Raw genomic sequence first — 26549 nt, 5'->3', positions numbered from 1 at the left:
AAACCCACGTGTAGTAACACAATATGGAAATACACAAATTTATATGCGCATCTGTTCACGTGGTTTTGTTCGTACCATGGTCCATTCGAATAGTTTCCTGCATCAAGTGACCTGGCTCTGACTTGACAACGTCCATAGTGACACAACATTCGTTGCAGCAGAAATACATTACAACCAGAAGAATAAATTCTTCACTCTTTGAGGCCATTGGAGCGTTGATTTACTTATCACATGACCATCGTATTTCGACTCGGACCAAAATGAAACAACTTCTTTCAAAAACAACATGTTTTTTACTCTGACTATCTCCCCTTGAAAAGCTTGGCAGTATACCAATACTTCACGTACTATAGGTACCAGGCTGTGTAATAACACTTCTATCACCAACTTCTTTAATTGTGGATTCAAAACGTGTATACAGAAAAGACTATCACACAGTTAAACTGTTGTTGAAAATCACTAATATGGCATTGTAAAGAGGTTGAGGATTCTTCAGACACACACTGTGAGCATTATAAAGTGCACAGCTATACTCCTTTAACTATTATTGACCAACAAGGATTTGCTTTTCATGATTCTTATCTGAAAAGAAACTTTTCTAGTCAAGGTTAGGGAATGCGTCAAACAACCAGTAATTCTTTTATGTCATTGCAACACAAAATTTAAGCACAGCAGAATACTTTATACAATTGCTAAATAATAGTATTTTCTACCACCATTATTTTCATGCAACAGCCAGAACAGTATAGTACCTTCTTATTTGTGGAAAAATCCTTTTATGCAAAATACAATAATAGTAAAATCTGTATGATAAAACATTTTGCCTGAAAGAGGAAAAATACAACATGCAGTTGAAAAGTATAGTTTCAAGTGTCATTTTCATGGAGATTAACCCTATAAACATAAAAAATTTACTATCTTGACTTCCCTTTATCTGTAGGAAATGTATCACGACAACTTGTTATGTTGATTTCAAAAGGAAAATTGCCATTCCAGGCAGCAGTAAAATGTGTGGATACTGAACGTGGCGAAACTAAATATGGACACGATCAATACGTAATCCCCATGCATACAGCCAGTGACATGGTTGATATAACCATGGATGCACTGAATACACCCATGGTATACAACTCTGTGAAAATCAGCATCTCAGAACAGAATTTAAAAAGTTGGAGACAGTGCTGTCATGCATGCTATATTTACAAGTAAATTTCAAGTGGTAACTCAGCCGTCTCTATTCAATGCTGATGAATGACCAAGACAGTTATTGCTATGGGGTATAATTTACAATTGAAATCAATCACACTCACTGATTACAACATTGCTGAGTAATCAAGTCTGCCATCCATTGAGAGACAATACTATTTGAATAGATTGAACATGTTGGGAGACTTTTGTGACCTTTAAGACACACTGAGATTTTATTGCATGTGAGAATTGCTAACGTAGAGGAACCACTATTCACGATATTCGGAACATGTAGGAAATGATGTGTGCCAATCAAATGCGAAAAAAAGCTTCAAGATTTACACTGATGAAACCTCCGGGCATAGCTGTACTTTGCATAGCAAACCACTATCTGAGAAGTGAAATTCAATGAAGTTGACATACAATCAAGGTGTGGGTGGTACGCTTCCCATGGAACAAATACCCTTCAGAATGGAAAGCAGTTTGATGCATTAGCTGACCCTCTGACATTTTATTTCATGCTAAGCCAATAAAACATTAGCTACAGGTTGTAGAACAGAAAATACTGATGAATGAAAATGGATAAAACAGTTATCATATGAAACAGCATTTCTAGAAATTCAAATGAGGATGTTGGTTGACATCCTAGCAACGAGCTAAATTGATGCGTCCCCTGGATCTGTGATTAATTATCAAGTTATGCTTCAGTAGCTCTCCTGTACAAAGTGAATTAATTCTGCAGTAATCAGCATGTTATCTTCTTCTTGTTGCATTGGATTCAACGTTGCTAATCTCTGATATGCACAGATTTATTGATTTTAGGCCAAAAAAAGAAAAAGAAATGTTTCTGGTCAGCGCGCGCGTCACTTGAACAACAGCGCGTCACCCTTTTTTTTCTGTTTGTGGCCGGCGGCCGTGGCTGACACCAAACCAAAATGGCTGAAGAGAAAGAGAAAATTCTGTGGGGGGCATGATCAGTGACTGCATGAACAGTATATATGTGACTATATTGATAAAACTATAAAACTGACCCTCCTCCCTCCCTTGAGGGAAAAAAAAAATATAAAAAAAAAAAAAATGAAATGCGCGTCGCCGCACCATTTTTTAAAGGGAGACCTGACCAGAAACATTTCTTCTTTTTTTTTTGGCCTTAGTACGTCTCATTTGGATTTTTGGAAGACACTTCAAAAATGAAAGAAATTTCATCATCAAATGATGATAATTATTTTTTATCAATTTGAGAATACAAGTGCTACTGTATAACATAACATGATTATGTTATATATTAAAGTCATTATTTGACTCAGAACAAAACATCTCATTGTACATACTGTATACTGATTCCTCCTATTCACTGCAAAATTTAAAGATGTTACAATTCTGTAACTTAATGACTTGTTCAAAGAAGCAAATGATCTTTCAATATTGCAGTATCTTTGCAAAAAGTGAAGTTTATCTTTAGTTGCATGGAGCAACATTAGGCAGTGAGTTTACACAGCAGTAATTCAGTCCCTAATTATACTATGCTAAGAATATCAGTTTGATGGCAGAACAGGGTTTTTTTCTTTCTCTTATATTTTTGTTCCAAACTACACAAGTTATCATTTCACCCGATTCAGGAAAGTGAAAATAGGGAGTCCGAACACGAGTTTGGTTGAAAAATCAGCAATCCAACAACTGAAAATCAAAAGAAATTTTGTGCACAAATGAGGAACTGAATTCACTTCAATGGCAACAAACAGAGTCGATGACCATAAAAGGAGGTATTTTCCAAAGCAGAACAACCCATGTTTAGTAATCAACTCTGACATTTTATTTTTCATGCGTGAAAGAGATTGCAGATCAATTCAAGATCAAGATAGGGAAAGTGTCAGTGAAGAATGCATGATGGAATACCAAATCAGTAATTCATATAAGTGGCTGATGAACTAACTAGAGAGTGTTTGTTTTTTAGATTGGTGAGGTCACAGATTTTGATGAGGTAATTTCACGAATAATGAGGTGTGTAATTTACCATGTATTTTTATAATGAGACAATGAACTAAAAGGCTTATTAGTCTTCATGACAGGGAGAAATACCACTCATTTCTCCAAAGACGATCAAACCAGCTTGCCCGGGTTGTGCCATCATCAAGCCCACACTGAATCAACAAGTGTCTCTAGGCCAAACATACAGTTTCAGTCTTAATAGAGTTTAATACTGGTAATTAAAAAAAAGTGACATAATAAAAATGCTCTATCCAATCATACTTGACCACCTCATTGGTGAATATGCAACAATTATACAGACATCTAGGTCAACACTAAGAAACTCCTGGTCAGCTTTCAAACACAAGTGAAATTGGCACTGATCAGAATTTTTACATGTAAGACATTTGTCAGTCTACCTATAGCAAATACGATTATCAGCCAGTACAGCTACTGTGTGTCTGATATCATAGCAATCACACGCTAGAGTTCCACTTTGCTTTTGAAAGGTCAAAACTATCTGTTCTTGTCCATATCCATTACAAGCACTTCAAGGCCAAAGGCAATGTATATTTGCAAATGTAAGGTGCTGTTAATAACTTGTGCATATTTAATCCTCTCAAATCTGCCAGCTGCAATGTCTGCCAGCAATATTCATCACAATGTATCAGTACAAAAAGAAGCTAAACACAATTTGCATGATTAATACCCTTTCCATAATGTATTATTGAAAGACATTTTTCAACAATGATGGACAATTGTTCACGACTAAACACAGAATGGTTGCCTTGGTATGTTCATTGGGACATACAACCATACCATTAATATCTGGAACATAGCAAGTACTGATTATTTAGATGTGAAAAATAAAGACTGACTTTCTTTAAAAGAGCTTGGAAATCTCTAATTGGTAAGCGATGGCAATTTTTACGGTAACTTGACATGCCAGTGTAATGACCTACATGTTGCATTTTCTTCAATTTGAGAACACTAATCGTTGGCATCAGAATGCGGCGTATGATTAATACAAATATATATTCAGGCACATAGAGCCTCGTGGTGATGTATTATGCGTATTACGGTAAACAGCTACAATATACAGTACATGGGTTCTGAACAGCAGTGTACACAATCGCTCTTTTCTGAGCAATAACAATGTGAGCTTTGTACAAGCAAGTAAACCTGATGTCAGACTGGACAGACACACTAGTTGTGAAATGTTTTATACCATGCATGTACATCAGCATTCTGCAGTACATTAATGAAAGTCAACGTATATGAATTTGTCCACAGCTTCCATTCAAAGTGAGTTGACCCTTGACATTCTGGAGTTTTATGCCTTAATTATGGTTTAATGCAATTATTGCAATTAAGGGAGTTTAATTGAATTACATTTGTATTTGCAAGTGGTTGAGTAGTTCTGTATCTGCGCATGGTTCTTCCTTTACATGGAATCTTTTCAAACAGTGTATGCAGTCTGCATATAAAAGTGACTATCAATCAAAATATGAATATCTAATTCATCTTGCATGCACATTACACCAGTGCCCTAGTCAGCATTGATAAAAATGAAATCAACATTTTTGCTGATATAACACATGCAGCCTATTGAAAGGCATTTTCTATCCTGCGGAAACATTTCACAGATACGGAGGAAATTCTCCAAAGAAACAATGCTATCTAACATCACCAACACAATTTTTACGAGACCGGATAAATTGACATCATGCCAAAAAGCATTCACTCACTTCCGTGTACCAACAAATCAAAAGCAGTTATAATGATATGGAGTGAAACACCTGCACAGCAAGTAATGGTTATCTGTTGTTAACAAAGCCCTCACTTCAATATATTACTGCATCACTTTGGCTAATTTCAGGCTCATCTTTGTAAGATTTATTTACAATTATCCCCTTTAATATTAGACCTGCCAGGAAAATGTAGACAGCTGCAGGCAACAAAAATGAAATGCATACATTTGCCAACTAACATCATTCTTCATCAAAATATTCATCGTTATTTTACTAAGTACACATGCTTCACCATGGACAATCTTTCTCATCAGTCCTGTTTGTATGTTTGCATCATAATTAACTTCCACTTCAATGTGTAGAGTCAAATATTTCAGTTCACATCTCCTACAAAGCATGCGTCTTCATTAATAAATAGCAAAGATATTGCTATCATTGCCTTTTTTATTGTGATGCAACTTGTGTTGTCATACTTTTGCCTGTTAGGCTGTTGTTCATTATAAGGCAACACGTTGTACAGTAGAAACACATCTCCTCCTCAATACTTATGTAAGGTGCTGTACCTCGCAATAATTGTGTTATGAGTACAACAAACGCACAATTTTTAATGACATTCATAACTGGTTGGTTAAATATGACTGTTCGAACATAGTAGTTGTACTACTATCTGTGGTTCGAATCGTTGTCTTTGACTGTTTCTCTCTGACAATCTGCCTTCTATGTGACACGCAATACAGCTGAACACCAGAAAGAGCGTAAAGCATTTACAATGGTGTGTACATGCGTGTGATTTTGTTACCACACCTACCGATTTTCTCACTTCTTCTGGTATAAGTCTGCCGACGATCCTGTCTTTGGAAGGCTGTGAATAAACATGAAACGAGGTACAATAAGCTTTCCGGTGAGAGAAATTGACTTAGTGTGAAAACGTGAAACAGTGAGGGGTCACGCTTGAATTAGCAGCTCCCATGATTTAAGGAAAGGAGCGAAATCTTCGAAAGAATGCAACGCTGCACCGAATTACGCTTTGACTTGAGACTGGACGTGCTACTGCACTGAGTACGAGAATCGTAGCATACGTCAACTTGTATGCAGCCCTCGGGGCACGGTTTTGCGCATCTGTTGACTATTCTGCTGAGATATTGAACATTTCGATTACTTGTACCTCTAGATAAAGCGCTGGTACATATCCGAGGCAACCATCTCCGATTCTTTTTGCAGCCCACCACTTGTCATCAGGTTTGTGCGTGATTTCAAACTTGTCACCTTTCTTGAAACTGAGCACATCGTCCCTCTCTCTTTCGTAGTCATACTTGGCCACAAATACCTCCATCATCGAACGTACGTCCGCTTCTCCGCTAGGCTTTGACACAAGAACAACATGTAAGGGTGTAGGTGGTAGTTCGAAGACGAATAATGAGCGAGGAACGAGTTTTTCTATTCCGAATTAGCGGAAATCGTACACTTCTTCGCGCTGTGCACAGCAGCTGGTTTCTATATACCTGTGACTGTGAGGTCGCTCATGAAAACAAATCGTGAGATGTGGTGACCTCAAATTTGAATATGACGATTTTTCCCAGAGTTCTGTTCGCTCTAGAAAGGATGCCATATTTACTTCCGAAATCTGCTTCCACGTAAACAGAAGCCCATAAAATTTTTGTCCGCACCGTTTCGTTCAGTGACATCGTCGTGTAATACTACAAATCACAAAATTTCCCATATGTATAGATAGCGATATCTTATGTGTACTGCTAAGTATGACGAATGGTAGGTATTTCAATTCTACAATTTTTTGGTGGTCATTAGATTGTCGGCGTGGCATGGCACACGCAACTGCAAACTTCATCAAACTTGCAGAACTGTCAAAACAGCCACATGTACACTTGAACAGAATTTGTAAGTCGCGAAAAGATCCATATATTTACCTAAAATAATTTCTGGTTTTCCCTCCGTAACATGCCTCCGCTGATGTCAGTGTATGTTACTGTTGAAACCACATACAACATGTAACTGTAAAGCCATTCAGGGAATATAGAGTGCATAATCGAAAAATGACCAACGGATTTATGTAGAGAATGAGTGGTTTTCCTACGATACTGTATTTTTTAGCCCAGCATATTTGTATTCACAATACTTTCGAGAGAGAGAGAGAGAGCTACAGTACAGATATATATCCTGGTACATGTCGGTACAGTGAGTTGCCTAAACCACAGTCCCTCTATCCACTTTTTCCAAAGAAAAGGCCTAATATTACTTCATTCAATGATGTGATTTTTGCAACACTGATAAAAATAAGAAATACTGAAAAGTTACTGGTACTTGGCATATCTAAACGTTGCTAAAGGTATAAGTAACCCACTGTTAATTTGCATACAGTGGTCGGTGGTTGTTCATTGGTCTTGCAGTAACAGTAACATTTTTTCCTGTATATTTCCACAGTGTATTCATTTGATGGCCTTATAGTCTTTGGTTTGTTGGTCATATGTACCTGTGCGTATATGAAAAGAGTGCCAAGATTGAAGCAATGGTTTTTATCTGAGAAAAAAGGATTTATGGGTGTATTTTACAAGGGTAAGTTTTGTAAAGCTCACTGAGGTGTAACTTGGTGTCAAAATTACGTGAACTTACCAGAAGCAGCATTGGCAAATTTTTTTGTTTAAAAAAGTAAAGCAGGACTTTGTAATTATTTTGTAAGGACTGACTTTCAAACTGTACAAAGAAAACCTCTTTACATGTCAACAGATAGTCCTTGAAAAATATCATGTGTGTGAATTACATATCTGTTCATTATGCCAAGTGAACTCTAAGAGTTTAGACTCCACACAATGTCGTCCCATACACAAAGATCTAATGGGGAAAAAAATGACCACTATAGTTTCATACTCATTTATCTCATACCAGGTTAGGTCCTGTGTGTGCATATTTGTGTGAAAATAGTCATGGAAAACCTGTGTATGAAAGATGTGTCGTCGGTGCTTCAAGTATTCTGTGTATGCTGCCATAGTCCCATTCAATTTCAAGTGGTATTTGGCTAAAACAATGTCTCATTGTGTCCTGGATTTAGATTGCCTTTCATGACAGGGTTCATGGTATATTTAAGCAATAAATCACACCCAGTGACAGTATACCACGAGATTTTGACCAGTTCATGACATATATGCACGAGCAGTAGCAAGTGCATATATGAAGTGAACAGGTCAAAATCAAGTGGTATACCGTCGCTGGGTATGATTTATTGCTATTATATCATAACAGTATATTGAAATTCTGGCGTGGAATGTCATAAACAGATTTTGCTCAAGCTGAGAGCTCGCGCGTATGCCAGCCATTGTATATTGCCAATATACCATGGTTCTTTTCGCGTCTTGACCAATCAGATCGCTGTATTTGCACCATCAATATACTGGTATGATATAATATCATTAAGCTTGTCCCTTGAAGAGTCTGCCTTGAAAGAATCTGCCGCATCCATTTTATAATGAAAGCTTATCACAGGAAATACAAAGCAAGCAATTTCTTTATCATCGTCATAGTGTACTTTATTTTGCCTCAGTGCCATGGCCAACCTTCAAACTGCTTTTATTTGCATTCCTCAAGTTTCTAAGCATTGCATGTATTGATGTAATAGAGAATATTATGCAAGACATCTCAGTGTATGAGAGGACGCTACCTGATTTTGGATGAATGGTAGAACGTTTAAAATAAAAAATCCTAATCAATTTATCGTCTTGATTTATATCTCAATTCAACGTCAATGTCAAAAGAGTACATTTGTGGATCTACTACCATATAATTTATGCTTTTGAGTTTCAGGCTTGCAGCAATCTTTTATAGCATTTTTGAAATCAAGAAATTGTTTTTGTGAACCCAATAACATTTCTGCTCTCCTCTGATACAATGGCATCGATATAGACAGAGGAGAGGCCAAGAAACGTTACAATTTGCTGCCTTTGATAAAATACAGAGTCTTGCATCAGCTGAGTTGCAATGATGTCATATTTGGAATTTCATAAGGAAGTTTACTTCTGTGTTACAGCTGCAGTCATTGGTACAAGATTGCACCTAGCGGTTGCCTCAACCTGTGTCTTCATGGCATTTTACATCATGTTTCTCAAGTAAAGCTACTGCTTAGTTCTTGGAGAACCAAGACCAGTGTGACTCAGACTGGTTGGATGAACAGAAATGCAGGCAGGGAATGAGATGGAAGGTAGATGTCCTGAGATGGATTACCTGTATTCCAAGCATGGAACAAGGACAATCGTGTCTGGTTTCTTCACGATAGGGAGAGCAAATATACATGAATGCCAATGTAATATCAAAGAAGTGCTCAATACCTGCACAAACTTTCGAGTGTGGATGGAAGAAGGACATACATGTATTCCGTTTTCTGTGGATAACATAACTACATACATCTTATGTGAACACAATCCACACTGCCGAGGTTATATTGGAAAAAAACTGTGAATCAATAAACAACTGTAGCTAAACAGATACTTAAATTAATAGGACAATAACCTCTCCCCCCACCAAATGGCCGTGGCAACAGAAACCCCTGGTAATTGCTTGCCATCTAATGGTGGCATACTATATGGGGAAGTTAAATTTACTGTTTGAATCAAGTGTCAAGTATGGAGAAGACAGCAGTGCCAAGTACATTAGGGACAGTTTATCCATAAATACAAGAAAATGAGGGATTTCATGTTGCAATGTGTTATTTTGATAGATTACTATGATCTCAGCTTGGTTAGAGTAATAGAAAGCCTTTTTTCCTATGTAATTTTTGTACATATCAACCAAACTGAGATTAGTCAAAGCTTAGCACTGATAAATTAATAAAGATTTCTCTGGTATACAAATTTATTTTGCTGTTTTGATTGCTAAGACTGCAAGTCTTTGGAATAATGAGAACAAAATACTTAAGCCATATTACTCTCCGACATATACATAAGCCTAGGGGCAGCCTAATCATAGACATTGTCATCAGGTCTCAGTTTTAGACTGAAAGATGTGTCGCTTGAGGGCGCTCTCTACACTAGGGGAGCGTCCTCAAGCAACGGATCTTTCAGTCTAGTCTCTTTCAAGGTTACTATAAAAATGCCCCTAGGCCCATATTGGAGAGTAATATGGCTAAGTATTGTGTTCTCAGTATTTCAAAGACTTGCAGTCTTAGCTGAAAGAGACCTGATGACAAAGTCTATGATTAGGCTATCATCATAGGGAGGTTTGGTTCCACTACAGGTATATCTGATGTATCAAGAACAGGAAATGGCTCTCTACAAACTTGCATAGTATAAACATAATGATAATCTTCATTCTAACAGTAGTTCTTTTTATTCTGCATTGACATCTCTAGATTACAGAAGCATTTTTTCACTTTTTATGAAAACAGCTTTGGTATTTACCAACTTATCAGAATTATACAGTCTCACAAATATTTAATGCAGGGATTTCCTTTTAAAACCCAGCTGAGCTTTGTATTTACTCCATCAACAAGTTACAGTCGTGAACTTGATTAAATGCACCTGCAATAATCAGGCATTTAAAATGGATAGTCAATATGCAAAAGATATACTTATGAAGATGGAGTAAGTTTATTCTAAACTATGGAGTATGTTGATTCTCAACTCTATATTTTTGACTTTGGCCAGAAAACTTGATTATAGTCCCTACCAGCATTGCTGTAGCATTTGTACAGTTATATTCTGGTACTCTTGACAGATAATGTGCAATCTACTGGAACTTTGTATTCCAAGAGAAGATGTGTGTATCGTCAGTTTGCGGGGAAACAGTACAGACTTTGTTTTTATCAGCACTTCTCTGAAAACACCAATGATGTCAATATTTTCACAATTTTGCAATAAAGCATAAAATTCTGTATTTCAGGTCAATGAATATTTTTTTCTAAAGTGTAGTTGAACTTAAAAGTCAGCAAGCTGTCTGCCAGATCTGATAAACACTAGTTTGCTATCACATGAAACATTGAACCACACTGGCTATTAAAATATGAAAATGATAGTTACTGTGTGATTGGACTCCAGATAAAAAAGAAATGCTGTTCTTTTGTAAGTAGACATAATTCCATACTATTTTCGTTCATGAACACCCTAAAATTCATCATTTTCCTTACCTAGATTGGTCCTTGTTCAACTTGAGCAGCCTTTGTTTCACAGTGCTGCCACACCTCCAACACCCATGATCAGACAGAATTCCATGAGTCAGCTAATGAGGGCGCACTACACAACTTGAGCCCCTCGCCATGTCTGGCGCTCATGAGGAAGTTTAACCCTTAAACGCCTATGGTATGCCCCTAACTCACTGTTATCCATTGTGATTTTGGATCTGTTTACAGGGGTGAACAGGTTGTTAAGCAACCCCAGAACCCTACCGGTACTTCTGGTTTTCAAAAGGGTCATGTAAATCCAGAGGAATAGCATAAGGCATTTGATTGCTTATTGTATATTTGAAACTGTAACATTTAGGGTCCATGGTTGTGATGTATATATATCTTCACAGATAAAATGTGGAGTTCAAATTAAATTTTGACTTTGTTATGAGACAAATCTTAAAGACTTAAGTGACAACTGTGTAACTCGGTTTTATTGAAGTTGATTGCTGCACATGCATAATTGGCATAAAAAGTTACAGAATTCCAGGCAGATGTGAAAACTGACAATCAAATATTTTAGGTGGATCTCCAGTTTCCAGCAACCTAAAACAAATTGAACCTCTGTCTCTTCTTGAAATGGAAAACAATTTTTCCCGCCATTTCTATTTTATGTTTAGTTGCCTCTACATTGCCATGAAACTTCTTGAACATAACACATTTGCTTTTCTGGTGTCAGTTGTCTATGGAACGTTAATTCTTTGAGCACTGTAATTTTCCCTTAAAATATCAGGGCAACATTTTACCAATTTTTATGAATTTTTCTGTAATTTTTTTCCCATGATTTTGGACTAAATGGATGTGATATATTGTGGGCTACACTTTTTGACCAAAATTGTGGGAAAAATCAGAAAAAAATTGTCTACATCTGAAAGAAATTGCTGGCATTATATTGTATAACGGCAACAAAAATTGACTTTGGCACTCAAAGGGTTAAACAAAGAAACACAAGGGGTGGCAATGGAACCACAAAACAATGCATTGTATGCTATGATAAACTACTGACTACTGAGTGCAATATTGTGTCAGCTTTCTGAAGATTGCAGAGTATTTGATTTTACATAAAGTCATCAAGAGCTTGGTTGTCAATCAACCAACTCAATGCTATTATCTGGAACACGATATACACATGTGCATATTTTCTAAGAAACAAACATTTTGGTTTTAAATGAGACACACACACACACACACCCATCTACAGACATACACCATGACTCTGATGATAACATCAGCACTCTGAGGTGCTTGATAATGTACCAGGGTGCAAAGATGTTGCTGCTCACAGCTGATCTGATTTGGAAGAGTCTATGATACTGTCTTTATTATTTTTCTTGCAACATCTGGTGATGCATTCTCCACTTTTACAGATAAGTGAAATAATACAAAGTTATACAATAATAAACATCTCTAATAAGCTGTTTGATATGGAAAAGAAATAGCATAATGCAAGTAAAATACTATTCTAAGAAAATGAAATTTATCTACTTCTAGTCAGTGGTGTGCATACACAAAAAATTCAAATGCAATAAAAGCAATCTTTGGACAAAAAACTCGGCATGAAACTATGTATAAAAATACTATTTATACAACCATAGTTGTAAGGTACTGTACACTAGTTGCTACATACCTACAAGTTTATCTAGCTTATCCGGTGCTACATACAAAATACAATAATAACTGACAAAGAGCTAGTTGTTGAATCTTTTGAGTTCTGTGGACACAGGGAGTTACAGTTGTAGTACTTGAAGTGGCTCACTTCTGTAACCTATGGTATGGTCAGCAAAAAGGAACTAACAACTGTGTGATACGGGAACTCTTGACGTGACGATGTATGTGACCTACTTCATTGGTTTGCATGACACAACTGAGGGTTCAAGGGCACTTGGAAAGCAAGTTCAAAGACAACTGACCTGTCACAGGTCAGCAAAATGCTAGCAATGAGGCAAGCACATTCAGAAGTCCATGATGATAGTAATGTTAGCAACAGTTAAAGAAGTACAATACTTACAAGTAGAGTGAAATATACAATCATTGATGACAAACTGCACATAGACATACTAAAAATTTGAGCCACAGTTACAATTTCAATACTGCTGGTATATCTATTCATCTTGTCATCAGGAAGAGTGTAGAGGTTTATCTGCAATTGGTAAGAAGTAGCTGAAAGCTTGGCTTTCCACTCAGAAAAGAAACAATGATGTGATTGTCTGATACAAGTTGTACAGTTACTGTTTCCATTTGCCTTCAAAAGTCAGTACCTTTGTGAAGAATTGCCACTGGGTTACATTCTCACATCACTGCAGATGATTTTGGATTTATTGAAAGCCAAATTTGATGTCAGATTCTGGCTTGGCAAGAAAGATTCCACAATGACGGATCCATGCAATTTGAAGCAAAAGATCATATTGTTAGAGACAATGAAAGTATCTGTAAGGAAATCAGCCACTGATCCTTTTCTACTTGTTTCAGCATTCCTTTCATTTTGGACCGCAAGAAACTTGGAAATACAACATTGACCATAACATGTAGAAGTGATTTTATCTACAGGTAAATAAATTAACAGTAACAAAATCCCCCAGACTACTGCCATTTCACTTCCTTATATTATAAACTTGCTTTGTGCCATTGTGCACATGAAAGTAACTTAACTAAATGTAGAAAATATCAAGCACAAAAATTACAAGTCGGCCAAATTCCATGAGTTGTCACTCTGAAGTGAATATCAGTGTTTGCCTATATATGATGGCCTAATAGAAGGCTGAGCCTGTGGTATTTGCTGAGTTTTGTTGGAAAAATCTGAAAATGCAAGATTGACAAAACACGACATACAGATATCTATGTAATACACGTTTATTCAAACTTACATGGAGAACTCTTTACACATAACAGCTGCATATACTGATGAGAAAATATCATTGAGGTGAGTGAACACTGTTGAATTCATGGGTTTGTTCAGAACATTTGAAAATATCACAACTGTTGAAATAACATGTTAAATGTAAAGGTAACAACATTTGAGAACTAAAATTCATACGAACAGACATTAAAATGTCAAAAAGCTATTCTCTTCTTCATGACGGGTAAAACGGCAAAAAAATTCACTGGGATAAACATAACACTGATTAGTACACAGGTAAAACTGAAAAATGAGATACACTGTTTTGGACCTCAACACAGGATTGTACGACTGAAAGGGTTACACAAGATACAATTTTTTTCTGCAATCTCTTGACGTTATTTCCTTTTTAAAGAAGTATAAAGGTCATGCAGAATGAGGCTGTAGGCTATTCACCCTGACAAGATACTATCCATCAACTTGTTGCAAATTGGACAATTTCAGCTGTACATGTGGGGTTACCACTGATATAAACATATACTCTGAACAGAGGTGTGATACATGCTGTATATTTAACTTGGAGTTTGATCATAAACCCTAATTTAGGGCCTGTGGTTTGATGCAGGTCTGCATTTGAATCTGTAATCTGAATCCTAATTCACCCTGCTACAGCATAAATGGTCACATGGGACCATGCAAGTGTGCATCTGACTCTGCATCTGATTCCTAATCTAACATTTGGTGAATTACCCTGATGTATTTACACATGAGCCTACAGACATTGACTTGCAGTAGCATTACTACACTGAATCCAACACAACAGATACACCAAGAATATACAAGTTGGCTATCACATCTTTTAGGTCACTTAGTTCAAATCCTATTGCTATAGTGTTCATATATTTTGTATTTAAAGAGGTTCATATTTCATCTCATTACAAAATCAAAGTAAAAATTTTTCCTATAGTTTATCATATGACTGCGTGCATTGATATGGTACAGAGGGGAAATCAAAGATGTATCTTTTGTTCAAACTCATAGAACGCTGTGTTAGTAATTGCCATTTGCCAAGTAATTAGTTTTTTTACACCATATATCAGCACCTCAGTGCAGCAAAATTTGATGAGATGTTTTTTCTGATTAGGTTTTCCAATTTATTTCTAATCAAAAGTTGACAGGTGATAAATTCTCCTTCAGAAATCTGTGAGGTGTACTGCCAGCACCCTGTCGTTCACTGCAACATCATGTCATGCATGCATACACAAATATATTCCATCAAATACAATACCTCACCCCCGAAAAAAGTCTGCAAATCAAACTATACACTGAGATAATGTGACTCCATTACCGATGATCCATTACACAATGGATGGCCATGAGGTGAAAAACTGCTGATTCCAATGTCTGTGGTAACGTGTCTGTCACTATGAAATCTGTGCCTTTTTTGAAAACCTGCTGCATTTTCAGCCTGACTTCAAAGAAATGCTTGTTACATTGAAGTAAGCCCATAACACTGCCATGTACAGCAATACTTTTGTCTTCTAATTCTTCTTCCCCGTCATTCACTTCTACTTACTGATTTGAATTTCCAAGCCAGGTGCTTTCTTACGCCGTTTGTTCAGCAGTGGATTACTTGATTCTTTGACATCTTTGATGTGGCACTGGTCATAATCTACTCTCATTGTAGCTAATGCGTTTGTCATTTCATCCTGTAATTCACAAAATAGATATCAATTCAGTGTTATACACACAGAAAAAAATTAGACCAAGACAAATTTTGTGGGTTTTTTTAAAGGCACCTTAACACAAACACTGTATGCCAAATTTAAAATTGTTGTGTGTCCTATCTCTCTCTTTATAAAACTCAGCAGGGAATGGTGAAATGGTGAATTTTGAATAAGTCCTCTGTGAGTTACCCTTTACTTATAACCCTTATCCTGCTAAGTTCATATTTCACCATTAGGTCAAGTTGGTTGAAACTAGTGAAAAACACATGTCCCACTTGGTATACCGATTTTAACAAAAAATTTGAACATTTGAAGGCCCCTATAACAATGATAATGATTTTCATGGACCAAGGCTGCTATAACAGACAGAGCAAGGTGGGTGGAAAGACATGCGGTTTTGGCTCAATACCGCTTTTCACTGAGTTGGCCGAAGGGGAAGTGATACTGTCTGGCAGGAAAAGGGTTAATCTTTGAGGAGACAGGACAAGCTACCTCTGACTAGGGGAATACAAGTTAGTTTGAAGCACAATTCAAATAAATGTCATTACCTGTACTTCCTCCCATTGATCTTCTTCCTCTTTGAGGACAATGGCTGACATCAATGGTGTCTGTGGCACTTCTGACGCCCTCTGTTAAACAAAATCATATCACAACAAATTAGGCAAGCAATTCAAGAAGTGGTGATCTCAGGCAGCAAATAACATTTAACTCTAATGCATTTCTAGGAAAGTGAATTTCAACTCTGCTTACCTAGAAAGTTGCTTGCAATTTGATAACTGGATGATAAAATGTGGGCAGCTCAGAAATCTACACTGAGAAATCTACTACACTTGTGAACTGACACTACTATAAGGGTATAAAATGCACTACCTCTTGTTGGCCAACCATCTCTCAAAATTCTGAATATATCACTTAAAGTTTTAATATTTGGCAACCCTGTTTTTGCCCCATAACAAAGGAAATGATATCATCAACAGCTTTACCTTGACCCAGGGATGTTGCATGAATTCTGTAATTGTCATCCTGTCATTGGGGTCTGTCTTAAGTAACTGTCTGATCAGATCTTTGGCTTCGTCAGACACGTTTGTCCACTCTGGTTTGGGGAATTCATACTGGCCGTTCCTGATGCGTTTCTTCATTCCTGGTGAAATTGCCATTCCATGATTGCTGTAAAATGGTGGGAAGCCACAGAGGCTGCGGAACGAAAGGAAGACATGCATTAGAGTGGGAATAACAGAAATTCAATACTGGAAAGAATACACCACAAAGGTACCATGACAACCATGACTGTCAGAACACATCAAATGTTCCATTGTGCTGTGTGTAAAGGAATGCCCCCAAGCCCACGGATTTAGGTCTGGGTCTATGCAAAGGTTATCAAGCTATAATTGCGTGTTTCTCCTGATTTAAGTTAAAGCACTTTCACGTACATTGGACTTTCCCCACAGGAACAAAGCTGACATTCACCATGTTGATCTGCAGACTTTTATAAATATCAAATTATCTCCTAGACGTAATTAAAATTTTATTCATAGCCATTACAAATTGAAATCGTCAAAGTATCACGCCAGGTCATCAATCAAATTTCAACATCACTTAATTGATAGCTAAAGTACAGCTGCCATTATAAAGATGATAACCAACTACAATTTACAAATTTGCACATGACAGAAAAGTGATATTCCTAGGAAAGTCATCTAACTGGTTTTCTATCAGTGTAGCCCTGATGAAGGCAAAATATGCACTGCCAGAAGGTTGGTTGAAATTAAGATCACTTGAAGATATGAGACAAGTTGAACTCTTTGATTGTTATTACCACAACAATGCAGGGTCAAATCAGTTAGGGATATATATGACTGTCAAGGCATATTTAACGACATGTTAAATTTGGTCTATTACTATTGAAGCAAATGAGAATATCCTGTGATGTGTGTGGCCAGTATCATTTATCACTTTGTAGGTCATGACTGGAAATTGCAACACTCTATAATCAGATGTCGTTCATGCCATCTGAGATCATTGCCTACGTGACATGCATAGGCTGATTACTTATATGGAATATCAACTACATCTGACCTTTCAACTTTGTCCAAAGTCTAAATTACCATTACAATGAGCATACTTTTTTACAAAATTTCTTGAAATTTGTCTAATTTTGTTGCATGCACTGTTCATAATATTGACGTACAAAACTGGAAATGACAATTCCATTAGGCTGCAAATAATGTGACTGATAAAACAAAAGCTAAAATTTTAACCTAAGCTACTACGTTGAAAATTATTCATCATTTTAATTTTGATTTACTTCCACCAGAGTCTACAACAAGCTGGTCTTAATTGATGCCATCATCTATTCCTGTGCGGCAACTGATCATCCACTGTAGCATAAGGAAGTTACATCATCTTGCTACAAGCTAAGAGCCTTAACCAAAGTATGCATGTGAAAGATCATGTCTAAAAATACCAGTCAACTGTCCAGCAAGGCAGAAACTACAGCTCCGTATCAATTGTCATCCTGGTATAGTTTATTGCTTCATAGTACTATAGGTACAATTCACATGCTACGTTCCTTCATAGGGTTGGAATCTCACTGTAAATCTTGTTAACAAAGACTTCAATGAGCCCTAATATTTATTATTATCAATGGGATCATTACTGTGCGTAGATGTCAAGAACAAAAGGAACACTATTCTGAAGTTCAAGTAAAACCATTACCAAAATACAACACTGTACTGTACTGCCTTTCAAAGTTTGCTGTCACTGCATTTCCTTGAATGAAACTGTTCTGTTGATGAAAGCTTTTCATGTAAGACAGTGATTTAAGACTTCCCTCACACAAGTGCTCCCTCTAAGGTTTTGAGAGGGTGCGCAACTTGAGATACACCTGATTGCCTCACAGCTGGGTCTGTTCATGTATATGCTAATTTATTGAGGTACGTCACAACATACAATGAAGGTTGGTGGCAACTACGCCGCCAACGGGCGCTAAACTTGAAACGCAGAAGTAAAATCTACGCTGAGATTGCACATTTGACCCTGAATTATCGTTTCCAAAACTAATACCTATTGAAATGACTGAGACTAAAAGTTGCGCAAAACATGAAATTTCATTGCGAGAGCAGTCGGAGACACTGCGCAATTAGCGCGCAAATAACCCTTAGCGGGAACACTGCCTCACACTCACTTAAGGCAATACCAATGAATAAATTAATATTCTAATACAGGAGCAAATTGTACTATTTATGCAGTGTTGTTCATACTAAGGGTTTTGACTTATGCATATATTATACGCAGAATAAAATAGGTCAATTTTGCTTCTTATCTGCCATGCTTTTTGAACAGAATATAGAAAACACTGAAAACACTCATAGGCATGGATTGTGAAAAATCTCTGTGAGCTGTGAAATTTGACAGATAATCTGTTCAAATTTGATGGACATTACAGAGTAGACATTTCCTAGATCAAAATGGGTTTGCTGATATGACTGCTCCAATGTATGCTCAGGGACATTCTAGACTCATTTGCATTTCCATGATGTCAAAAAGTCTATAGACAGCTATCACATGTCATTATATCTTATGTTATATTAACTTGAATTTGCTTCCACAAAAAAAATCAATATTTTCAACTGCTGCTCCGGAATTTGAATTCTTAAGTGTAACGTTTGTTTTACGAAAATTTACGGTTGAAGGCACAGGAATTTCAGCATACTTCTATTAACAAATTGTGGAATTTCAATATGAAGTATCATTTTTCAAATTGTGCATACTTACAGAATATATGTAATGACACCTAATGACCACATGTCACAAGATTTGTCATACTTCTCAGGTCCTAGTACTTCAGGCGCTGCTCCGAGACACACAAAAATAAATGGAAAACAAATTTTAGATGGTTACATATGATAATCACACCTTTCAAACCAAAAGCACCCTTATCTGGCAAAATGAATGATTTCATCATATCATGGCTGACATATTGTTAAGAATGGTCAATTACACATACATGAATGACATTTTCCCTTCATACATCCCTCCTCAATCTTGACACGTATCTATCTAGATAAGACCCAGAGATTAACAATTATGATCAATGTAATTTAAGTTTTCAGCCGATAGTTTATACTTTCAACAGGTAATTTATTTTTACATACATATTTCTTTCTTTGTCACAAAGAATTACGCAATAAACAGATGTAAGTGCAACTTAAATGTCAAGCTCATTGTTATTGTACAGTGGGTGAAGACGTTTTGTCCCCAATTCGCCATGATTACATGTAGTGAAAACGCTGACATGTTTGAGGAATTTGATTAGAATGATGACTATTTGGATCTGGTTAAAACAGAAGGTACAGTGTAGTACTATATTCAATACTCTCATAGAAACCAATGGGGACTTTTTCAACATATTTATGAAAACATGTTCATTTCCATTAGCATAAAACACTACAGATGCTTTTATTTTAGGACAATATTTTCAGTTACTATTTGCAGAATAAACTCATCCCCTTGCCTTTTTTTGTCTGAACTCTTTCTAAGTCTTTTTCAAATCCTACAACTGCATATTACATAGTTACCATGCCAAGTCTGTCATGACTTTCCATGAACTATGCACACCTATGACAAACATAAAATACTTGTACCCAATACCAAACTTTGAATGCTGGGTAGTCTACTTCCTTGAGCTGGCAAGACAGGGCTCCATTTCTAGAAAAGCATTGCTGTGCGTGTAATCCAGTAATACTGCCTCTCTTTATTTATCTCCAGATAGACATAGCACTGATAGAATTATGGCTGAATGTGACTAACCCCGTACAAACTACCAGTATCGCATTTCCAGGCCTAGGTAAGAAATATTAGCAAAGCGTACGGTCCATATCGTCAGGATGGAATTCTAGATAGCTAAGCTACGAAGTCCCACCTATGAGATGTAAAACACAGATAGTTGATGACAAAATCTAGTTGTCAAGACGCAATTTTGACGATTTTTCCCGTCATACATGCCGTTTCAACATGGCGGCCTAGGATAACGTCGATGCGAAGGCAGCAGTCGTGGTAAGTTTTTACCGTTATTTTTAGTTTTGAAGTGAGAAATCGTGAAAAAATGTATCGCCTTCCGGGTCAAATATCATGGAAAATGCCCTCGTGAAGTATTTTTGTCGAACGTTTGGTATTTTTAGATAAGATAGATGTTAATTGCGGACTGCTGTGGGTCTGCTAAGCTGATCTGTGCGATATCCATAGAAAACCACGTGCGTATCAGTACAAGTATGGTACACGGTATGGTGCAGTGCAGTGCAATTTAAGATCTCAACTCGTTGACTTGGTCGTATACAACATGCGACTTCTACCATCTGATCTTTGAGATTACCGTATGTGCAGGGTCTAGCTTATTAAATGGTACTCATGCAAAGTTTGCTCTATTTCCTATTAGTATTTGCAAATCGCACAGATCTGCTGGTAGACCCACAGCAGTCCGCAATTAACATCTATCTCTCTAAAAATACCAAACGTTCGACAAAAATACTTCACGAGGGCATTTTCCATGATATTTGACCCGGAAGGCGATACATTTTTTTACGATTTCTCACTTCAAAACTAAAAATAACGGTAAAAACTTACCACGACTGCTGCCTTCGCATCGACGTTATCTTAGGCCGCCATGTTGAAACGGCATGTATGACGGGAAAAATCGTCAAAATTGCGTCTTGACAACCTAGATTTTGTCATCAACTATCGTGTTTTACATCTCATAGGTGGGACTTCGTAGCTTAGCTATCTAGAATTCCATCCTGACGATATGGACCGTACGCTTTGCTAATATTTCTTACCTAGGCCTGATTTCACTTCTTGACCTATTGATACACTATTTTCAGATTTACAGATTTTCAACACTCATCATGACAAACAGAGCCTGACAACCACACATTCATGCTATCATACCACTATAAAAAGCATGATAGCGTTTTGGGTTCACTCACCGACATAATATGGGGTATAGCAGGGTGTTTGAAGCATTGTATTTGTTGTCTCTTTGGCAAAACCAAAATCTGTTAACTTAAGGAGTGCCAGTGGTGACGTATCTGCATATAACAAGTTCTCTGGTTTGACATCTCTGTGTGCGATGTTCATACTATGCAGATAGGCAATGGCTTTACCAATGTCAGCTACAATCTCTGCTGCCTCTGTAAATTTTTAAAATAAACTTTCAACTGAGTGGCAAGTTCAGCAATAAGTCACAACATGGGAGATTACCAGTAATGTGGAGAACAAGCTATAGTTGACTCAATCACGGTTTTGCCTTGTTGCCACATGTGGAGTTTAATGGCCTTGAGCTGTTGGTACTCTGGTTACTGGGCATTTGGCATTTGTGAAAGTCACAAGGATCTGGCATATACTACCTTAAAAGATCTAATTGTCTACATGAATGCAGAGAAGACTGCTAAATTACCAACTATATCTGGATACAAACACATGTACGTGATGTTTTCATGATGTGCAACCACCTTTTCACGGTGATCAAAATATTGCAAGTTTCATCATTTATGTAGTTATGAGAGAATTGGTACATATTACAGAATTTGAAGGTATACAATTACCAAAGCCAGCCTGAGATAACAAGAATGCATATCAATGACAGTTTACTTTTGTTCGGCATAGAGTGTTAGCTTACCTCTTTCTGTGAATGCTGTATCTGCTCTTTCTTGGATCCTGCTAAACAGTTCCCCGCCTTCCATACTGTGAACAAATTAAAATGCAAGTAAAATTTTTCATGAATTAGACAAAGTGGAAAACAGTCAGCAAACAGGAATGTGATTTTTTTCATTTAAACATCCACCTCATATGCATCGTTCTTCTTGAAGGCAATCTTAAAATAAATCTGAGTAGCTCTAAAAAGTTTTTGATGAGCATGAAAAGCAACACGCTAGGCGGACACTCTGACTGTGATTAAGGATGTCCTGTGTAATGTAATGGTTTGTAAACCACTGATGCAAAAAAAGAGAAAAGAGTATGGTTCTCATCCTTTCTAGCATCTATGTAGACTAGCTACATGTCTGCCTATGACACAAAGATTGTGCTACGCACAGCAGAAAATGTTGATCTCTCTTAGACCATATGAATACAATATGTTCCATACAGTGAACTTACCATCTTCATCCTGCTACAACTTCACAGTACAATTCAACACTACCACTGTTCCAGGTGTTTATCATCTTTTCATTTTTGTAAGACAACCAAATCTTTACATTTTTTGGCCCTGTTAACTTTTATTATGTAGGAGTTACTTTTCCCCTAGTGTGTTTCAAATGTTGTAGATGGTTGGGAGATCATCTACCTCACATATTCAGTAAACATCAGGCACTCAAACACTTTAACATATTAAATCCCACTTCAACATATACATATGCCTCTGTATTGGCTGCAGGCCATTTGATAAATTTGTTTAAACCAATGATCTCAATTCTCACGAGTTTACGCTTTATTTGGAGTCCACAAGTATGTTTCTTGTGGCAACACCTCTAGCTGTTGCCATAAAGGGCCAGTACTTTAAACACTATGATGATCTCGGGCCATGATATTAGCCAAAGCCCATTCTAATATTTTCAATATCAAGTGACCAACAAACAAGTCTTTACAGAAAAGCTGATTATCTGTGATGGTGTGCAGTGCTAATCATACTTTACTTGAAGCCAAAAAAATGTCACCATTCATTGACCAACACAAGATCGTACGGTCATAACACATCATCAAACAATGATGACTCTGAAATTGAAATCCACAGGAGTTGAAAACAAATTCTACAGAGGATGACTTGGAATTCAAGGTCATGTCTGAATACTCACCATTCCATTACAACTAGCAGACACCGACTTCCTTTATAGACATTTTCATAGACATCTATGATATTGACAATATGTAGGCTCCCTGAGGCTTTCCAGTGTAAATCAAGCTCTCTTCTGGCTTTGGGATTGTCTCTTAGCACCTATAGTAAGAGTGAAAAACAAACTATAAATATGAGTCTTACATGTGGCAGATTACATACATGCCAGGCAATGTGCTCATTTAACCGGATGTTCACCTGGACACAGAAACAAAGGTTATGTGTAATCCTACCAACTAGGGTCATCTAAGGTCAAGTATTCACTAATTGTCAAAAGTTACCCATCTATATAGGACTAGGGTTGCTGACAAGCAAACAAAAACACAAGTCTTTTTTCAAACATTTGTATAGTACTTTGTATCACATGACTCACACAGACATCTGAATGCATTCATTTGAGAAGGAAAATAGTTAACAAAGAAATCTAAAGTATGGGATGAGTGTGGCATTAATTTAAGTCTGTTACACAACCAATGACAGAGTATCATCAAATGAAACTAGAGTTTACTCTATAACTACCACAGCAACTAAGTGCATAAGTACTAAAAGAGACAATGGGTAAAACCCACAATTTGAAGAGACCATATAATGCACGGTATCCATTTGTGAATGTGGGTTTGTACCACCATCACATGTTTTGGTGCACCGAGTCTGTTGAACACCGTGTATCTTTTTTCATTAAGAAGAAACAATGATTGAAAGTATGGGTAGACCATTCTACACATGTATCATACAAGGAAACACAACCAAGTTTGATATTTTCTGTCAAAATTTCTTTTGGAAGGTGAAATTTTTATTTGCCATATCCTACTAAAAAATCAGGACATAAGTTTTATAGAATGTGAGAAGTATTGACGCGGTACAATCAAATGGATGTAATATATGATGCCCCTACAGCTTAAATGGATCATTGAAGTCCTGAAGCAGTGACCTCACATTGTCGTCAAATTCTCAAAGTCTGCATACATTTTGTATATCATAACATCCAGGGTATTCAATTATCTCATGCTGTTATGATGTAATGATACATGTAATAAGAAGGTAGTCTACATTTTATAAGACCAGCCTTTGAGAACAATCGAATTGACTTCATTCAAAAGTGACTGCAGGCATAGAAAGCAAGTTTTGCAGAGCAAAGCTGTCTATCATATACAACATAGGAAAAAAATTACCTGGTAATTCACAGGTCAGCAATTTGACCTGTGAATTATTCCACGGATCACTGGCTTAAAGAATTCCCATTCCAGTCCATTAAATTAAATTTAGAAATTTAATTTGCTCCTTTTCATTTCAGTGAGAACTTTCGATGAAATTAAGGTAATGGAGTAAATGACTTGAGACTCAAAAACACATTCAAAAAATAGTGACAATAATCACTGTTCGCTCCATACAGTTATCAAAACAAACCAACAATTGTATGAAACATGGACATACACATACAGACAGACTGACATTCACAGACTGGCACAGAGTGATGACATTGACCCCAAGTGTGCCTTGGCCCATGAAGAGTGATAAAGATATAACAAAAAGCTGAATGTAATGATAAAATAGTTAAGTATAGGCCTACAGACACTGGGGGTGAATATGTTACAGCAATTTGATTAGTTTCTTTTCGTTTTCTACTTCTGTGATAATTTTTAAGACAATCAAACTGCAAGGCAGTTTTAATATGTATTGACAAACATGTTATCTTTTACAAGCACACAGCAAACTGTTCATGATTTTTCATTTACAATATTTGACATAGACTGAAATACATAACATGCAACCAGTATTTACATTTTGCCCATGCACCAGATACATGGAGAGATTTCAACATATAATCATCAACTCAGAAACCCTACAGGGAAAGTAAACATTGTTTTCTTCCAGAACAGCTGGTGCATCCACATCTGGAGCAACATACAAACTTAACCAATTACACAAGGATGATGACACAAGAGATAAAGTTAAGAAATTTAACTGTGGTGAACTTGACTATTCCTTTCAAATCCTTACCTAACTTGATTGACATCTTAAACTAAAATACACTGCGTGGTTAATTGCACACAAAAATACATCAGGGGTGTACCATTTGATAAAAGGGGGTTGTCTGGAAGATTGATGAGGAACATTATCTTTTTATCCGATACATTGTACATTCTTTTTTCCCACTATCCCACCTTTTCTTTTTGACAAACCTTCTGTGGCTGATTTTGTTATTGACATTTGTTTGGATTTTTTTCAAAATCTGCCAGGACTCTTTAACATTGAAAAAAACTTTGAATATATTTGTTGGAAACCAAACCTGCTGAAATCACCTCAGCTATGTTTTCTCATTATTTTTTACAGCATTTCAACACCAAATACAGTTTACCATTTCAAATGCTTACTGAATCACCGCATTATCTTGAACATAGGGCCAATGTCCCTGAAGCTACTATAGACATGGATACAAAATTAAGTATTTCCTGACTGTATGAAATCATCTCACTAAGGTCATCCTAGGGACCTGTTAGCCAAATATTAAAGCTGTCTGACCAGCGGTTTTGAAAAAAACAAGCGACCCAATAGTCGACAGAGCTCTGCTGTGTTATGTAGAGAGCAACTTTTCGTGACATGTATTGATGAAGAAGGTTGAGATCTTTGATAGCTCATTGCAGGATGGCCTGACCTAAAATGGCAAAATTAGCTGCAAAAATACAAAATTGATGATTTCATCATAATTATGTATAAAAATGTATACCAAATATCAAAGCTATAACATGACTAACTTTTGAGAAACAAATATTTTGACCAAAAACGGCAAAAATTGACTCAAAAATACAAAAATTGAAGATTTCATCAAATTTCACTATATCACACTAAGAGAACCCCTAGGAACCTGTATACCAAATATCAAAGGCATCAGACAAGTAGTTTTTGAGAAACACATTTTTTGACCAAAAACGGCAAAAATTGCACCAAAAATACAAAATTGCAGATTTCATCATATATTCTATATATCATATTAAGTTTATCTGTAGGAACCTGTATACCAAATATCAAAGCT

General features: G+C 36.6%; 3 protein-coding genes across 8 annotated transcripts in view; 1 reads left to right on the top strand and 2 right to left on the bottom strand.

The window, feature by feature from the left end:
- LOC139134770 (uncharacterized) overlaps positions 1–6458 on the bottom strand; it is a 47900-nt gene extending 41442 nt beyond the window's left edge. For 2 of the 5 annotated variants that reach the window (XM_070701813.1, XM_070701814.1), the window contains exons 1-2: positions 6073–6455; positions 5716–5769 (exon numbers count right to left, since the gene is read on the bottom strand). In XM_070701813.1, coding sequence (XP_070557914.1) covers positions 5716–5769; positions 6073–6243 — 225 coding nt within the window. In that variant the 5' untranslated portion in view covers positions 6244–6455. Of the gene's footprint in view, positions 1–5715; positions 5770–6072 lie in introns of all 5 variants that reach the window. The other 3 variants (XM_070701812.1, XM_070701811.1, XM_070701815.1) reach the window with 3 other exon arrangements.
- Positions 6459–6497: 39 nt separating this feature from the next.
- On the top strand, positions 6498–9763 carry LOC139134771 (protein kish-B-like). Its single transcript, XM_070701816.1, has 3 exons — positions 6498–6674; positions 7347–7478; positions 8944–9763. Exons 1-3 carry the CDS (start codon positions 6665–6667, stop codon positions 9024–9026), a joined length of 225 nt encoding a protein of 74 aa, XP_070557917.1. The 5' UTR covers positions 6498–6664; the 3' UTR covers positions 9027–9763.
- Positions 9764–12361: 2598 nt separating this feature from the next.
- Positions 12362–26549, bottom strand: part of LOC139134769 (MAP kinase-activated protein kinase 2-like) — a 21999-nt gene continuing 7811 nt past the window's right edge. For both annotated transcript variants that reach the window (XM_070701808.1, XM_070701809.1), the window contains exons 2-8: positions 23478–23617; positions 22307–22371; positions 21615–21818; positions 19408–19483; positions 16617–16827; positions 16182–16262; positions 12362–15615 (exon numbers count right to left, since the gene is read on the bottom strand). In XM_070701808.1, coding sequence (XP_070557909.1) covers positions 15475–15615; positions 16182–16262; positions 16617–16827; positions 19408–19483; positions 21615–21818; positions 22307–22371; positions 23478–23617 — 918 coding nt within the window. In that variant the 3' untranslated portion in view covers positions 12362–15474. The remainder of the gene's footprint in view (positions 15616–16181; positions 16263–16616; positions 16828–19407; positions 19484–21614; positions 21819–22306; positions 22372–23477; positions 23618–26549) is intronic.

This window comes from Ptychodera flava, chromosome 6 (genome assembly GCF_041260155.1).
Source record: "Ptychodera flava strain L36383 chromosome 6, AS_Pfla_20210202, whole genome shotgun sequence".
Lineage (NCBI taxonomy): Eukaryota > Metazoa > Hemichordata > Enteropneusta > Ptychoderidae > Ptychodera > Ptychodera flava.
Note: the sequence above shows the minus strand (reverse complement) of the source record. Positions and strands in the feature narration are given on the sequence as shown.

What these genes read in the sequence shown, in the direction of transcription:
- LOC139134771 (XM_070701816.1), top strand. An exon ending in TATGGGTGTATTTTACAAGG is followed by an intron (nt 7,479 to 8,943) that starts GTAAGTTTTGTA and finishes TCTGTGTTACAG; the next exon opens with CTGCAGTCATTGGTACAAGA.